The sequence below is a fragment of the Solanum tuberosum genome, unplaced genomic scaffold, assembly GCF_000226075.1.
Source record: "Solanum tuberosum cultivar DM 1-3 516 R44 unplaced genomic scaffold, SolTub_3.0 scf00184, whole genome shotgun sequence".
Taxonomy (NCBI): Eukaryota; Viridiplantae; Streptophyta; class Magnoliopsida; order Solanales; family Solanaceae; genus Solanum; species Solanum tuberosum.
The window spans coordinates 766,126-782,512 of NW_006239109.1; the positions used below are offsets into that span (position 1 = coordinate 766,126).

At 32.6% G+C, this 16,387-nt stretch overlaps 4 protein-coding genes across 4 annotated transcripts; 1 reads left to right on the forward strand and 3 right to left on the reverse strand.

The window, feature by feature from the left end:
- The first annotated feature begins 686 nt into the window (after window positions 1–686).
- LOC102604874 (probable carboxylesterase 2) lies at window positions 687–2,295 on the forward strand. The gene is made up of 2 exons (XM_006354843.2): window positions 687–1,269; window positions 1,685–2,295. The coding sequence occupies exons 1-2, from the start codon at window positions 774–776 to the stop codon at window positions 2,140–2,142; spliced, it is 954 nt and encodes a 317-aa protein (XP_006354905.1). The 5' UTR covers window positions 687–773; the 3' UTR covers window positions 2,143–2,295.
- Window positions 2,296–2,605: 310 nt separating this feature from the next.
- Window positions 2,606–7,343, reverse strand: LOC102605209 (26S proteasome non-ATPase regulatory subunit 14 homolog). The gene is made up of 6 exons (XM_006354844.2): window positions 7,116–7,343; window positions 6,706–6,883; window positions 5,325–5,406; window positions 3,735–3,911; window positions 3,203–3,370; window positions 2,606–3,000 (listed from the first exon to the last, which is right to left on the reverse strand). Exons 1-6 carry the CDS (start codon window positions 7,255–7,257, stop codon window positions 2,809–2,811), a joined length of 939 nt encoding a protein of 312 aa, XP_006354906.1. The 5' UTR covers window positions 7,258–7,343; the 3' UTR covers window positions 2,606–2,808.
- A 1,790-nt stretch (window positions 7,344–9,133) lies between these two features.
- LOC102606222 (patatin-like protein 3) lies at window positions 9,134–11,810 on the reverse strand. Its single transcript, XM_006354847.2, has 7 exons — window positions 11,636–11,810; window positions 11,362–11,546; window positions 11,088–11,274; window positions 10,848–11,009; window positions 10,283–10,594; window positions 9,436–9,611; window positions 9,134–9,351 (listed from the first exon to the last, which is right to left on the reverse strand). Exons 1-7 carry the CDS (start codon window positions 11,768–11,770, stop codon window positions 9,282–9,284), a joined length of 1,227 nt encoding a protein of 408 aa, XP_006354909.1. The 5' UTR covers window positions 11,771–11,810; the 3' UTR covers window positions 9,134–9,281.
- A 1,261-nt stretch (window positions 11,811–13,071) lies between these two features.
- On the reverse strand, window positions 13,072–15,742 carry LOC107061973 (patatin-like protein 2). Its single transcript, XM_015312057.1, has 5 exons — window positions 15,618–15,742; window positions 15,486–15,531; window positions 14,261–14,442; window positions 13,984–14,174; window positions 13,072–13,268 (listed from the first exon to the last, which is right to left on the reverse strand). The coding sequence occupies exons 1-5, from the start codon at window positions 15,740–15,742 to the stop codon at window positions 13,072–13,074; spliced, it is 741 nt and encodes a 246-aa protein (XP_015167543.1).
- Window positions 15,743–16,387: the final 645 nt, after the last annotated feature.

The following is a 16,387-nucleotide window of genomic DNA, read 5'->3' on the forward strand; positions in this document are numbered from 1 at the left end:
TGATATTTTAAGGTTCAAGATTTAACTGAGACTAAAAATATTAGATAAATTTTTCTGCTAATTTCCTTAAATTTTGGCATACAAAATTATTTTTAAGCTATGAATTCAAATTTACTATAATATTATAATTTTGTACACATAAAAAAGATGAACTCCAAAAGAATGGATCTAATCTACCCTTATTAAATATTTATTTTATTTATATTGTTGTAAGACTTTCTCATTAAATCAAGATAAGATATGAATATATCATTCTGTTTTTGTAGCGAATTAAATAATAAGACTGTGTCAACCGTATAATAAATGAAACCTATGGAATAGTAATATCTGATGAAATAATTTGAAATATGTGAAAATTAAACCGAACATTACGGAAAAAAATTATAAAAAAAAGGGATGATTCAAATGCAATAATAATAGTATGGATAGGATACTATACTTTTCTTTTTTATTTCTTCTCGTTATATTATTTTAAAGTCTAACTAATTTAAATTTATATTAAGTACTCTTATTCGACAATTAAATGTTATCGACCAAAAGCAAGTTGATACATGAAATTCAAATGTTAAACTTCTAGTCATAAATGAAGAAGTAATTATCACACTAACAACGATAGTATGGACCCCACTTAATTAATATGTCATGGGCACAAATCACACAATATAAAACCACCCATCAATGGTGTCTTTTGCTTTTGTATAGCACCACTCTTTTCTTCCTTCCTTCCCATTGTTTTTACCAAAAATCACTTTCCCCCAAAACAAAACAAAAAAATGGACACATCCAACAATCTTGAAATTGTGCATGATGTTTTTCCATATGTACAAGTGTACAAAAATGGAACAATCAAAAGACTTGTAGGCACTGAATTCACACCAGCAACCTATGACTCTCAAACTAATGTTACATCCAAAGATGTTTTGATAGATCCAAAATCCGGCATTTCTGCCAGAATTTATCGACCTAATTCATCAACAAAATCGAAAAAACTTCCTTTAGTAGTTTATTTTCATGGTGGAGCATTTTGTATATCCTCTATTGGTGATCCTAAGTACCATGATTCTCTTAATGTGTTTGTGTCTTGTGCTAATGTTGTTCTTGTCTCAGTGGATTATAGATTAGCTCCAGAACATCCTCTTCCAACAGCTTATGATGATTCTTGGTTTGTTCTTCAATGGGTGGCTCAACATAAATCAAAACAGGGGACTGAAGTTTGGTTGAATGAGTTTGTTGACTTTGATACTGTTTTCTTGGCAGGGGACAGTGCAGGTAAGAGTTTATTTGGTTTTGTAGGCCACTTATAATCGTTATTTTTACACATAAGAGATCTGAGAAAGGTTATTTTGGTCGAGAGATCTTAATTCCTCGTTAATTTTGTGTAGATCTCTGAATTTTATCTATTATAATAATATTATAACAACAATAATATATTCAATGTAATCAAGGTCTGAGAAGGATGATGTATGTATATACAAATTTTATTCCTACCTGGTAGATATAAATAAGTTGTTTTTGGAAGATCATCGACTAGAGTAAATCAATTCAACGAGACAATAAATAACTTTGTAAATTTATAAAGTCATTTTTATGGTACAAAAAATAGGCTTGTTTATCGTCACAACGGGTATTGTACTGTTATATAGAATAAAGTTCATTGACCATACGTGAAATAAACTTTGTGCAGGTGCTAATATTTCACACTTCATGGCAATAAGAGCAGATGAAGGTTTAGGGATGAAGCTTACTGGAATGCTTATGATTAGTCCATATTTTTGGGGAGAAGAGCCAATTGGGATAGAGATTAAAGATTCAGTGAGAAAATCAATGGTAGATAAATGGTGGGAATTTGTTTGTCCATCAAATAAAGGGAATAGTGACCCTTTAATCAATCCTTTTGTTGATGAAGCACCAAATCTTGAAGAATTGGCTTGTGATAGAGTTCTTGTTTGTGTAGCAGAATTGGATATACTGAGAGACAGAGGAATATTGTACTATGAATCTTTGATGAAGAGTCAGTGGAAAGGAAAAGTTGAAATATTTGAAACTAAAGGGGAAGATCATGTTTTTCACATATTTAATCCTAATAGTGAAAAAGCACTTGATTTGGTCAAATGTTGGGCTACTTTTATTAATGAAAAGTGATTGTCTTGGTGTAATCGATAAGGTTACTGTCATGTGATCAAGAGTTTAGGTCTTGAGAAGTTGATGTGGATGTTGCTTTAGGCTGTTGTTTTCATGACAAATCTGTATATACAGCAATAATAAATAAATTCCATCGCTTTCATCTTGCGTGTAGATTATACCCTGTGATTTTTAAGTTTGTTAATTCAAAAGGAATATATATAGATAAAATTATTTGTTCTTTCCGGTAGGCCTATTACCTATACATACATAAAGGTTGAAAAGTCCAAATGTGGAGGATTCTCTTTGATTTGTATATTTGTTTATAGGCAATTTGAGTAATTCAAATAAGATACTATAAATCTTTTGTAATATTCAGAAATTTATGACTAATGACCTTGGTGTAGTGAAAGATAACAAATACCCAACGGAGTGACATGTACCTCCTTCCCACAAAATAGTCTTGAAATTGAGAGGCACTGAATTAGGAAAATGGTTCAGTAAAGAAGATAAAACACTATTACGTCCGAAGTCATCTTAAGATAACATAACCATATTGTATAACAGCTGCTATCACAGAGAAACAAAGTACTAGGTCTCATTTTCTTAGGAAAAAAAACAGCAGAAAGAATTGTTCCTATTTCACTACTAAAAACACAACTTTTCCAGAGTTGGGAGAAATGAACTTCAGAAGACAACAGTGTCGAGCATGGTTCCCAATGTCTGGACAATGTTTGAAGACATCAAATTTGAGACATGTTCTTCAAGATGCTTCTTTGCATCTTGCCTTCCTACATTTGCAATAGCTAGCTTTTCTGGGGACAACTCATCCTCCTGCTGCACTGCTTTATTATACTTGACAGCAAGGTTTAACATCTCCTGCACAAGAGAATATTTGAAAACGTCACGCGGCATGTCAAGGACATTATTCCTTGTTTTATTCTCTCTTTTCTCGCGGGGAGAGGCAGAGATGAAAAACATATCAGCAAGCATATTCTGTGTACTTATAATCATCAAAAAAAGTTGGCACTTGATGTAACAATGCTGTTGTATTTAAATACCATGCAAACACATAGATTACCTGAACTGTCTGCTCATTGGTTTTGGAATGAGCATCAAAACGCTGGAGAGCAAGTCCATCTGTCCATTTCTTCTTGTGAAGATTCAGTAGCATCTTCTCTTCAAGTTCATTCTTTCTGTAGTTTATGGCTATTGAGTAGTAGTGTCTGTTCAAACCATGGATCAATGCCTGCAAGATGCATCTGTTAGAACCCGAAATAGAAATTGAAACTGAAAGTACTCCATCAACGAAGTTTGCGCAAAACACATTTGGACATATAAAAGAAGTTGAAGATTGGTTACTGCAAACCAGGTTTAAATTGGAAAATATGAACTAACTAGACTTTCTAAAACTAGTGGAACTTTATTTTACTAAATAACTTGTGGAGGTCGTGTAGATGTTCCATTTAGAAGTATCACCACCAACGAACGGCTGAATATCAGGAAGTAAAATAGGAGGTTTCGCTCATACACTGAGACTGGATGTGTGGGGGTGGGGAGGAGAGGGAGTAACATCTTTCAAAGACAATATAAAGATTAATAATGTCACTTACTTGAATAGATGGTTTGTTCAGATGTCCCAGATTTGATGTTGTCTGTCGTGGCTCTTGGCCAAGCATCATAGTTTGGGGATTGATCAAGCGAAAGGCATCAATTACCACCTTCCCTTTAACACTCTGAATAGGATCCACCACCACAGCCACTGCTCGTTGATTCAGTGCTTCAAAACTCTGCACCATAGAACATTCATTAGTTATTGGCTTACTACTTCGCATGAAGACCGTGTCAAATAGCTAGTAACTGGCACACTTCACATGAAGACCATGTCAAATAGAACATTCACTAGGTATTGGCGCAATTCACATGAAGACCATGCCAAACACACCAAATCGACATTCTGATAGGCTCATGTGCTTATCTGCTTTTACCAAAATGCAATTGAACACTCAACTACTCAAGAGTGCAAAGCTGTATAAACTATTCACTCTATTTCTCACTATCCCCTTTATCTGTTATCTAGAAGGGAGGGAGAGATGGGAGACATCTCTTTTGCCACAAGTATTTATTTTCTTATCTTCTAATTTTTGCTACAAACAGAGTTTTGTTTCAGTCCATTTCTATGATTCTCCAACACTAGTCAATACAGAATGCTATCATGCTCTGTCCAGAGGATTTTGTCTATCATAAAGAATGTTCAACCTGTATCTTTCCAATCAGACTTACTATTTATATCATAGAGAGCAGAATTATCATATGGAGATCCCAACAAATTACAGCTCTAGAATGCAAAAGATAACCATACCACTGTGGTCTCATTTATTTATTTATGGTGTGTGTGTGAGAATAACAATGTGATCTCATTCTCATGAAAAGCTAAATTTCTCGTGAGAAGTGAAAAAAAACCTCCCTAGCAAAGTGGGGAGTGGAGACAGAAGACAACTGATAAGGGCAGCTTTCAACATCTTCTAATTACCTCTAACACACACTCTCTCCCCTTTTCAACCCTGAAGAAGTAATCAACCTCCATTCTTCCCTCCCTCTCTCTATTCTGCCTTTGTTTACCAAACACAGTACTAGGCACTACCCCATCTCTAACTCTCTCTACCTGGATGGGATTGTGATCTCAACTTATTTGGTTATTGCACGAAACAACTACTAGTGTCTAACTAAAAGGAAGAATGGATTTTAAAATAAAAAGAAACTGTTCCAATTCAGCACTTAACTCAAAAGGATGAAAGTGCATAAAATCTTCATAGAGCACTTTCCAATACTTTTATACAGGCTCCAGGAACGTAACCCTTCTCCTTATGAAAAAACTATTGATCTCCGCCATTTCAAAAAGGTGGGATAACAAATAGTACAGCTTTGCATGGTATTACCACGCCACATCCCACCACCTTAGTCAAGTTTCATACTACAAAAAAATCAGTCTTGTGTTTCTTAATTCCATCATTTTTATAAAGCTTTTCTCAATTCCATATTAATCAAAGAAAATCATTTAACTCGGGATGATTGGATTAACTACAAAAGGATTCGCACAGTATCATGAACATTTCTTACTCAGTAGCTCATGATTCACATAGAACATTTCAAATGTCATTAGGAACCAGCTAACCATCAAAATGGAAAAAAACAAGAATAACCTGCTGAGTATTGATGTCAACACCAGAAAGCCAGCAGCCAAATCCAGGATGTGAGTGATACCAACCAACAACCATCTCAGGTCTGTAACATAAAGCAAAGTGGCATTTTAGGGCACATCCTCAGTGTCAAAACACAAAGAAGATAAGTACACAAGTTGATTAGGCAACATTACAACATAAAGGATAACTCAACCGATAGAAATCAACAGTACTCCACAACTAGAAGATGAGAACAAGGAATAGGTTCATGAAATATCCTTATCTTCTACCTCATGTTGCAAGCCATCTAAACTGATTTAGTTTCCAATCATTTACCAGGTTTCCTAATTTCCGTAGACAACTCCTAGATTGTACATGATTAACCCTAATCTTCTTATCACTTACCTGCTAATTCATCATGCCTAAATTCTTATAGGACAGCCCCTTAACTTTGTGACACCAGCAGTTTTGAAGGTTGATTCTAATAAAAGCTTTGAAGTTTGGTTTTAACAAAAACTCAAGGAACCTTATTCCAAATAATCACCCCCTAGACAAAATTGATTAAGATAAAGCCTGACCACTATATTCTCAGAAAACACACCAGGATCTTTACCACAAAGCTCAAAGAGAACAATTCACAAATAAAGTTAGCACTCTATCTCGAGGATCACATATAAAAGCTGGTTCTTATGTTGACACAGACCTCAACAAATTATCTATCCAGGCAAAAATGAAGATCAAAAGATATTCTTTAAACAAATGAGTCTCACTTTAACGTAGACATAAAGATTCAGCCAGCAGTTTCATAATATCTTGTCTTGTATATATTTAGCTACTTTTATAGATAGGATCCATAACTCTTCCGCGAACACTTAGGGGTTAAACCAAAGTCTACAAGTGCAGTGACTCTGAAATTGTAAAACATAATGAAATGCAAACAAAGTTTTCTTTTCAAATCATAAAAATTGCAACATAGCAGAATACTATCTCACACAAGTCACAACATTCCAATTTAGGTGCCAAACACTATCTTATTCCCATAATCCCATTTATGAAGGAAATAGTTCAAACAGCAGCCAGAAATTGAAACCTTCCATGCCAAGTTTAACCTCATCAAAAGTTGGAACAGAAAACATGAAAAGGCTCAGTTCTCTAATTCGCAATCAAGCATCCCTTTTACAGTGCCATACCAACTGACATGAGAAAGAAACACAAAGAAAATGCTCAAAGCCCCCAAATTTACCCAAATTAATATACCTGGAAAACATGTTTCACTTGTCAATTTGCTAGGCAACTATAAACATATGATAAACCATAGGGGAAAAAAAATATTACCCAGCTAAAGGAAGAACCTTTAAACTACAACTAATCCTGTATGATATCAATAGCAAACAGTGATTACCTCCCAGTTTGCTTGAGCATGTCAAGCATATTGGTCTGAAAAACATGATCAACAGCTTCAACACTCACACCAGTACCACTCTGAGGCATTGCAAACACATCCACTACACGCACTGTATACTCATCGACGAAATCCCCTAACATCAATCCCATCACCTCCATAGGAACTCCAGCCCTCCCTGCACATTAACATCACAAAAAAAACCCTAATTACACAACACCTACACACAGAGAGAGAAACTAATCTAAAATTTAAACTCCGCAGGCTCGATAAAGCTACATCTCAATTTTAGAATTTCTTCACACATGTATACCTAAAAGCAATAACACGGATAAGTATATATATGCAGCTAGATCCGGATAACAAGTGTATAAAGAGCGAAGATAGTTGGGGGAAAAACCCTAAGTTACCGTGTTTAAGCATCTTTAGGAGGGCAAGAGAAGAGATGTAGACTTGCTCAGAAGAGTCCAGAGTTGGAGAGTCCGGTGGCGGGTGTCCCAACGCGCCACCAGCTCCGGCGAACATCCGCTGCAATCTTTCCATTCCAGACATGCTCTCCGATTGGGTTTTGCTTTGCTTTTTGGATTTCTTAGAGAACAAGACTACTGCGAGCGACTGTAAATTTCTTTGATCTGAGAGGAGAAGTTGGGAATTTAAATAGTGTAAAATAGTTATTGCACTGAGACCCCTATACTTTGTATAACTACACTAAATACCCTATAATTTGACGCAATAAAGAATACACCCTATAATAATTTCCCTTATAAGATAGTTGGGGTTGCCCTTACCTTCAAAGAGGTGGAGCAAGATGGAAGGAATGTCAAGCATTAATAGAGAATCAAGACTACTTATGCAAGGCAATTGTCCTATGCAGAGGTGATTTTAGCATTCATAGTTTCTGGGGATAGAGGTTGATAAGAAATGTAGGGAGTATCTTTGGGGGGACAGGAATAAGGTAGCATTAATAGCTTGGGATAAAGTTTGTGTACCAAAGAAATATGGAGGTCTTAACATTAACAGGTTATGGAGAAGGCATTGGAAGAAATTCAAGAAGGAAATAATGGCAGCTATTATGGGAGGATTAATATATCACACATGGAGGGCGAGGAACTAGAGACTATACAAAGGTGTTGTGATACAAAAAAGTGAAGTTATGAAGCTAATCAAACTGGATAGAGTTTTTCAAGTGTTCAAAAAATGCTCATAGGAGTAGGATTTTTTGGTAAAAAATTTATAATTAGTTATATGTTTTGTTTTTCTGCCTCCTGAGGATCATCACTATTGGTGATGGACGAGGTGCTCTTAGCGTGTATTTGTTCTTGGTTGTCAATGGTAATTTTACAATGTTACCCAAAAAAAAAAGAAAAAAAAAAAAGAATACATCCTTATATTTTAAAATCGGATAATTATACCATTGTTTTATAGAAATTCTACATTTATGCCCTTTATAGGTATATTCTTAACTAGTTGTACTAAAATATAATTTTCAAAAAGTACATTGAAGTTATAGATAAGAAGTTTTTAAGTATTTATTTTTGTGAAATTTAATAGAGTAGATAAACATTTTTGTTGAATATATTTATTCATGCAATTTATTACTCCCTTTGTCCTAATTTATGTGATATTTTTTATTTTTCAAAAGTCAAACAGTTTAAGTTTGATCCGGAATTAGCGTACGGAATCTTCAATTTTTTTGAAATGAAATTTATATATTTGTAAACTACGTAAAAAGTACTATAAGTCACAATAATTGATAATTCAAAATGTTTAAAAGATCTATGAAAAACTTACGTCAAAGATAAACTTATTTGAATATCGAAATCTAAAAAGTGCCACATAAAATGAGACGAAGGGAGTAGAACAAATAATGAATATTTTTTCGAAACATTATTTTTTGAAATTTGTAAAGAAGAAATGATCACTAATTACTTAAGAGATATAATCTATTAGTAATAACTTTCTTATACTTTAGAGATGTCAGTTATTATTATTTTTATTTATTATAAAATTTTATTATTTAGAAATTTCTTATATATATATATATATATAAGCAATAATTCTGACAACATAAATCAAGTTAGTATAATTTCTTCTTAAATAAGTAAAAACCACCATCATTGGTTGTGGTGCATTGGTGGGAGTGCTTCACCCTTAATCTAAGGTTTCAGGTTTGAGCCTTGGGTATGGAGAAAATCCTGTTTGGGAGCGTCACCCCCGAATAGGCTCTGCAGTGCGCGGTCCGAATTTAGTCGGAGCTCCAATGTGGGCTCCAAACACCGGGTGGAAAAAAAAAAAAAAAAGTAAAAAGCCTCTTTATTAAATTTGGCTCTAGCTTGGATGGTACTCCATAAAAAAGCCAAGAAACTTTGATCCTTTTTGCCCTTACAAAATAACCAAGCATGTAACAATAATTTTACATATTTTCATCTATTATTAAATATTTTTTCATAACACTCTATTGAATATTATTACATTGGTCCAACAATCAAAAGCTAGAATACAAAAATTGAATTGCAAATACTATTTCAAAATTATAAAATCTAGGATTCATATAATACCAAATCACAATTTTGCCTCTACGATTTATCTTTAGGAGGTGGTTTGGAATTCCTAATTCTTTTTTCTTCAGAAAGCAACTTTGCAAACCTGAAAAATAATAAGGCAATTCAATAATTAATATAGCATAATATATAGATTAATAATATTCAAAGGAGAGTTAAATAATATTACCTTTTCAAAGCTTCTTCATTTGTGCCACCTGTGTCTAATTGTTCAAATAGACCTGTCTTCAAATTTACCCTTGAAACTGGTTTCTTCAATAAATTTGTCCCAATTTCAACCAATTTGTCCATGTTCTCTTTGGTTGATATGTCAACAGAGGAGTCTGCTCCACTTAATGTGTCATCCTAATTAACATTGTTGAGCAACATATATAATTATAAGAATACACCTATCTTAACTCGTAGTAATATCTAGCATTTCAATAAAGTGATAGATACTCTATACGTCTCAAAATCAAATTCTGAATATGAATTTGCCTTTATAAAAAAACCGCTTCACCCTCAAGTATTATACCTAGATCATAAGAGCATATTTCTAAGCTATCATTTATCTCTTCTTGAATTTCTCATTTGACGAATACTCGAGTAATCGAAATAACAAGGCTTCGTTTAAAATGTTTCTTTTTCAATAACTTCAAATATTTAGAAACAATTTCAATTAGGAAATTAGCACTTTTAATCCCTCAAATATTAACAAATTTTGATTTTGGTCCTTATTGTTTCTGATCAAGCACATTTGATACTCTCTCCGTTTCAAAAAGAATGATTTAGTTTGACTTGACACAAAATTTAAGAAAATAAAGAAACGTTTCAATCTTGTGGTCCTAAATTAAAGTTATGTCAAATGTACCAAAATACTCTTTAATCTTGTGGCATTAAACATGTCGCCTAGAAAACTGAAATTAAAGTGTTGCTAAAAAAATTGAAAGGATCTTTTTTTTAAAAATAAACTAAAAAGGGAAAGTTTGTTATATTTTTAAAATTGAAAGAATATTTAGGAGTGGAATATATAGTACCTGAATCCGAAGATATTGTTTTTGAGAAGAGATAGATTGAAAAACAACAGAAATATGATAATCAACCATATCATCACTCGCATCAGCAAATGCATCAATAATTGGATTTGAGCCTCCACCAGTTAGCCATCCAAAAATACCCCAATTTGATGCAATTTTAGCATCATATTTATGTTCCAATTTTGCTGATCCAGTCCCAATGGAGATAACCAAAAATTTCCCATAATTAGTGGGCGTCATTTCGTCGAAATTTTTGAAATATGGGTTTTGTTCGCATATTTGTTTGGTCACTTCACTTATAGCAATAAAGGTCTGCAAAAGCCAACCACATCATATAAATTTCGAGTTAATTTCACAAACTTTACTTACTATAACAGTAAAGTCATCTTGATGAATAGATGCTGTCATTATAGTGCGTAAGATTTAGTAACTTTATATGACGTTTAATTTAATACAAAACATAGTATTCAATTGGTAAAGTTTAGTGAGTTCATCATTATATATACATAGTAAGTAAAGTTCAGTTATTTTAATGTGACATAAAATAGATTAAATTATTTAATACCGGATTGTTAGCTGCGATAGCACCATCAATAAGATTGAACTCATGAAATTTGCCATCTTCGTTTTGGGTCTGAAAATTATGTGCTGGAAGATATGTTGGAGCAGCAGATGTGCCGATGCATATATCGGAAAGCTTAGCATTCATTATTGAATGTTTTTTCGCCTGTTAAACAGATTAAACGGGTCAAACTAATTTGAGACCTCTAATTAAAAATTAAGGAAAATTAGTGGAGAAAGGGACCTCAAAAGTAGAGAAAATTGTAGGTTGTATATTCTTGATATCAAAAGTTGGAATAACAACATTAGTCAAAGTTTCATGCAATTTAGTCTCCCCTAATTTCTCTTTTATGACTTGATGAAGATACTTCCCATTATACTTTGGTCCTGTTAGAAATGTCCATCCCTTTATTATTGATCCAATCAGTATCCTATATAAAATGAAAAAAAAACAATAATATTAATAGTGCTTAATTATTTTTCACAAGAAGAAAAAATAATTCAATTAGAAAATTTACATATTATTTTGTGGGAATATCTTAGGACCATGTTCAAGATAGAAGGGCTTTATATCCTTAGCAGCAAATAGAGGACGATTGTCTTTGTTTGGAGCTGTTAGCATAGCGGTAACAAGGCCACCCGTGCTTGTTCCTGTAATTATATCGAAGTAATCTGCGAGCCTAGCATCCTCACCGTCTAATTCCTATAGAAATTAAAACGTAGAGAATGAAATATTGAGTTCAGTTGAATAAGTTAAAATTTGAATGAGGATAGAGAAGTTTATGCGATTACCTGGAGTTGAGATTCAAGATATTCAAGAATAGTTGCTGGAATTAATCCTCTAATGCCACCTCCATCGATGCTGAGAATTGTGATGAATTTACCATTAATTGGAGGTTGCAATTCTAATGAACCAGATGATGACATTTTTTTGAGTATAAGAAAATAATTAATTGATTTTCAGCAAGGTTAAATTATCAATTTATAGACCTCAATAATGTTAAGAGCAATCCAAGATATTTTTTTGGAGATCAATATTTTATTATTTTATTTTGTTTTGAAAAGTCAATGGAATGTGACTAGGAAAATATTTATGACCTGTAAGAAAAGGATCAGGCACCAACTTGACCACAAATTGAGACCTTTTTTCTCACCCGATCTGACAATATCTGTATTGAAGTCTAATTAATTTGGATTTGTATTGGATAGGGCCTTTTTTCGAAGGGTAGCGCTAGCCTATCAAAATTTTTTTTATATCAAGGACCTGAACTCGAGATCTCTAATTAAGAGAGGAGCAGTCTCCTCCACTACAACACATCCTTTGGCGTGGTCCACAAGTTTGAGACTTCATCAATTATATTTCTCCATATTACTATTAGTTGAATATCCTTTTAATTTTCTCAATTCTAGGATATTTTTTTATTGGACAAATGGAACTAGCTAGCTATTTAACAACCATAATATTTTTAATTTTAATTATTTCGAATTTAGAATTTTTTTTATACCCATGAGCATTAGGACTTGAATCTGAAATTTCTGGCTAAAAATTGATGTAATCATCAAAGAGTTTGCCAACTTTCATACATTAATAGTGTTACTAGATTGCTTAAAACATGATTATTATATTATTTATAATAAGCGTAAGTGGTGATTTGAGAGGTTTAGTATTTTGTTTTATATGGTGCAAGCTGTATGGATAGGTCCTTATTTTGTTTTGGAGGGGGACATGCTGATGGCCACTAGCCCACTATATATTGTCCCACGTTTTTCTTTTACGGAAAAGGCTCAAAAATACCCCTGAACTATCGGAAATAGCTCACATATACCCTTAAATTATATTCTGGCTCAAAAATACCCTTCCGTTAAAGTATTGGGTCACAAATACCCTTACTATTAACAGAGATGTGTTAAGTGCCATGTGGACGCCACGTGAACGCCACATGGACGCCACGTCGATGCCACATAAGCACCAAACAACTCTCACCTCCACATAGACCCATACATCCTAAGTATTAATTTACCCTCATCGTATACAATTAATGGATTGGATATGAGTAGGTTGTAAATGTGTACGAATAAAAAAAAAGTTAGAAAAACTAAGACTTAACGTAGTTAGTTTCCTCAATTTATTAGAATATTGTATTTAGATATTTAAATTAATTTATGTTCAATTATACATCTTAATTTCTAATAAAGATTGATGCGGAGTGGACCAAATTATACTAGTTTTAGAGAAATGAGAGTGGGTCAAATTGTAGTAATGTACGTACTGGATTATTAGCTGCGACTCCACCATCAACAAGATTGAACTCATGGAAATTGTCATCTTTGTCTTGAGTCTTGAAATAATGTGCAGGAAGATAAGTTGGAGCAGCAGATGTGCTAATGCATATATCTGAAAGCTTAGCATCCATTAATGATTTTTCTCTCACCTGTTGAATTTGAACAGGTTAAAATTATATGTCAAATTAATAAACAATATAGAATCGTCATCATCCAACTTATGTTCGTCGATAAGTATTTGATCATTAAATTAAACTTATATAGTATTAGCTTTTACTTTCCATCATGACTATATCAAAACAAATCAATCCCAACAAAAAAAAATACAAACTTTTTTCTAAGTTTTGATATCTTCTTTTTGGGCCATATTGTCCCAATTTTTTGGATATGTAATTTACTATGCCCAAAATAACTCGTCAATTGATGGTTTAGTAAAAAATGATAAATTTGTATGAAGTATCGTAATTGGGAGCAAGTTATATATTCTAGGATTAATCATCCTCAAATAAGTTATCTAGCTTGCAGTAAGGTTATTCCGTCCGTAAATGAGATAACTTATCCATTATATGATATAAATGTTTGGATAAATAATCTAAGGACTATCGATCTAATACCTCCAACTAAGCATATGATAAAACACTCTTACATTTTATCCCGAGATTATTATACCTTATACCTCTCATCAAACTGACTCCTTAAATTAAAGCATATATATACCTTGATAACAAACCACAATTATTATTACTAAAATTCATTTCTTGGTCATTATTATTGTCATGTAAGAAGGGAAATTAAATTGGTGCTTTTGAAGAATTAGGCAAAAATATTATTAACTCACATAAACTTTAAAAAAAAACCCTCAAAAGTGGAGAAAATTGTTGGTTGTAGATACTTGATATCAAAAGTTGGAATAACCACATTAGTCAAAGTCTCATGTAAATAAGTCTCCCCTAATTTCTCCTTTATGACTTGATGAAGATACTTCCCATTATACTTTGGTCCAATTAAAGACTTCAATGTCTTCACTATTGATCCAAAAAATAACATCCTGTGAAATTGTTTAATTAAAGTAATTATCAGTCTAATTAAGATAATTTATAATTAGTACTTAAACAAGAATTTAATATTATTTACCCTTTTTGTGGAAATATCTTAGGACCATGCTCAATATAAAATGGCTTTATGTCTTTAGCAGCAAACATAGGACGTTTGTCTTTGTTTGGAGCTGCTAACATGGCTGTAACAAGGCCACCAGTACTTGTTCCTGCTATTATATCAAAGTAATCTGCAAGCCTTGCATCCTCACCATCCAATTCCTATATTAATAATTAAACTCGGGAATCTAAGTCTCATCAACGAGGTGAAAATTCAGGTAGCCAACCAGCTGAGCTAGTAGGATCCCAGAACTCTTGAAATTTGTGATTGTATGTCATATATGAGGTTACAAAAATCGGACGTCTATGTCTATTAAAATTGTGTTTGTATATGTATATGTTCTTTATGTTTGTATATCTGCATAAAAAATTGAATTTATATTCAATTGAATCGAAATAAAACATTTGTATATCAAATCTCTCTCTCTCTCGCTTTATACAACACAAGTTATACATTGTAATTTGTGTTTGTATAAAGCGAGAAAGAGAGAAAGACAACAGAGAACTGGCAGGGTAAGATCTGTATTTGTATAATTATAAGTGTATAAGACGAAAAATATATGTATTGTATTTGTATATACAGTTTTCTCTCACTTTATACAAACACAAACGCAATTTATACATTTGTGTTTGTATAAAGTGAGAGAGGCGGGGGAGAGTGGTGAGAGAGGCGAGGGAGAGTGGCGAGCGAGATCAGAGAGAGTGGCGAGCGAGATTTATAGGGAGAGAGGCGAATGGCTTGTGTTTGTTATGGATTATAATTAAATGAAACTTTGGTTATAGCGTTTAATTTGAATTAATAATTTGTTATTTTATACAATCTTCCCTTATTTATAATATTGGGCCCGTGTCACGGGCCATTTCCTCTAGTTTACAAACATTTTTGTTGAATATATTTATTCACGCAATTTATTAGAACAAATAATGAATATTTTCTTGAAACATTATATTTTTGAAATTTATAAGTAAGAAATGATCACTAGTTACTTAAGATGTATAAAGTTGATGCTTTTTGCCCTTACAAAATAATCAAGCAAGTAACAAATTTTTTGCATAACACACTATTGAATATTATTACATCGGTCCAACAATCAAAAGCTAGAATACATAAATTGAATTACAAATACTATTTCAAATTCATAAAATCTAGGATTCATTTATACCAAATCATGATTTCGCCTCTACAATTTATTTGTAGTAGGTACTTTGAGATTCCTGAATTTTTTTTCTTCGGAAAGCAACTTTGTAAACCTGACAAAAACAATATGTTCAATTCAATAATCAATAAAAAATATACATTGATTAATAATATTCACAAGAGAGTTGAATAATATTACTCTTTCAAAGCTTCTTCATTTGTGCCACCAGTTGTGCCTAATTGTTCAAATAGACCTGCCTTCAAATTTACCCTTGGAACTGATTTCTTCAATAAATTTGTCCCAATTTCAACCAATTTGTCCATGTTCTCTTTGGTTGATATGTCAACAGAGGAGTCTGCTCCACTTAATGTGTCATCCTAATTAACATTGTTGAGCAACATATATAATTATAATACACCTATCTTAACTCGTAGTAACATCTAGCATTTCGATAAAGTGATAAATACTCTATACGTCTCAAAATCAAATTCTAAATATGAATTTGCCTTTATAAAAAAACCGCTTCACCCTCAAGTATTATACCTAGATTAGGGGTGTACATGGCCGGGTTAGTTCGGGTTTTTCAAATATCAAACCAAACCATTTGTGTCGGATTGTTAAATCTATAAACCAAACCAAACCAATAAAACTTGGGTTTTCAATTTCGGGTTTTTCTGGAAAAGTATTCATACAAACATATAATTTACTTATACTTCAAATATTTCTTTAGTCCTACCAAAATATAACTATCTAAGGTGTTTCTTAAGAAAATAACACACAATATTATATGAGTATTGATACTAAAATATCCAACAAAAAATATTAATAATAATGAAATCGCGTAAAACAGATATTGCAAATTAACAAGTCATAATGAAAATGATCATAATTTAAAAGTATTAAATCATGCTAAAATAAGTTTAATAAGTATTAGTTACATGACTAAAAATTAAAGGAAATAAAAATTA

Excerpts from the sequence above, each read along its gene's own strand:
- LOC102604874 (XM_006354843.2), top strand. The coding sequence starts at position 774 with ATGGACACATCCAACAATCTTGAAATTGTGCATGATGTTTTTCCATAT. Across the intron at positions 1,270-1,684 it reads CTTGGCAGGGGACAGTGCAG|GTGCTAATATTTCACACTTC; the intron begins GTAAGAGTTTAT and ends AACTTTGTGCAG.
- LOC102605209 (XM_006354844.2), bottom strand. The coding sequence starts at position 7,257 with ATGTCTGGAATGGAAAGATTGCAGCGGATGTTCGCCGGAGCTGGTGGC. Across the intron at positions 5,407-6,705 it reads ATGCTCAAGCAAACTGGGAG|ACCTGAGATGGTTGTTGGTT; the intron begins GTAATCACTGTT and ends TTTATGTTACAG. Across the intron at positions 3,001-3,202 it reads CCAATGAGCAGACAGTTCAG|GAGATGTTAAACCTTGCTGT; the intron begins GTAATCTATGTG and ends TCTCTTGTGCAG.
- LOC102606222 (XM_006354847.2), bottom strand. The coding sequence starts at position 11,770 with ATGTCATCATCTGGTTCATTAGAATTGCAACCTCCAATTAATGGTAAA. Across the intron at positions 10,595-10,847 it reads CTATCGCAGCTAACAATCCG|ACCTTTATTGCTATAAGTGA; the intron begins GTATTAAATAAT and ends TGGCTTTTGCAG. Across the intron at positions 9,612-10,282 it reads AACAATATCTTCGGATTCAG|GATGACACATTAAGTGGAGC; the intron begins GTACTATATATT and ends AATGTTAATTAG.
- LOC107061973 (XM_015312057.1), bottom strand. The coding sequence starts at position 15,742 with ATGGACAAATTGGTTGAAATTGGGACAAATTTATTGAAGAAATCAGTT. Across the intron at positions 14,175-14,260 it reads AAGATATTTCCACAAAAAGG|GATGTTATTTTTTGGATCAA; the intron begins GTAAATAATATT and ends ACAATTTCACAG. Across the intron at positions 13,269-13,983 it reads AATTTTCTCCACTTTTGAGG|AAAAATCATTAATGGATGCT; the intron begins GTTTTTTTTTAA and ends AACAGGTGAGAG.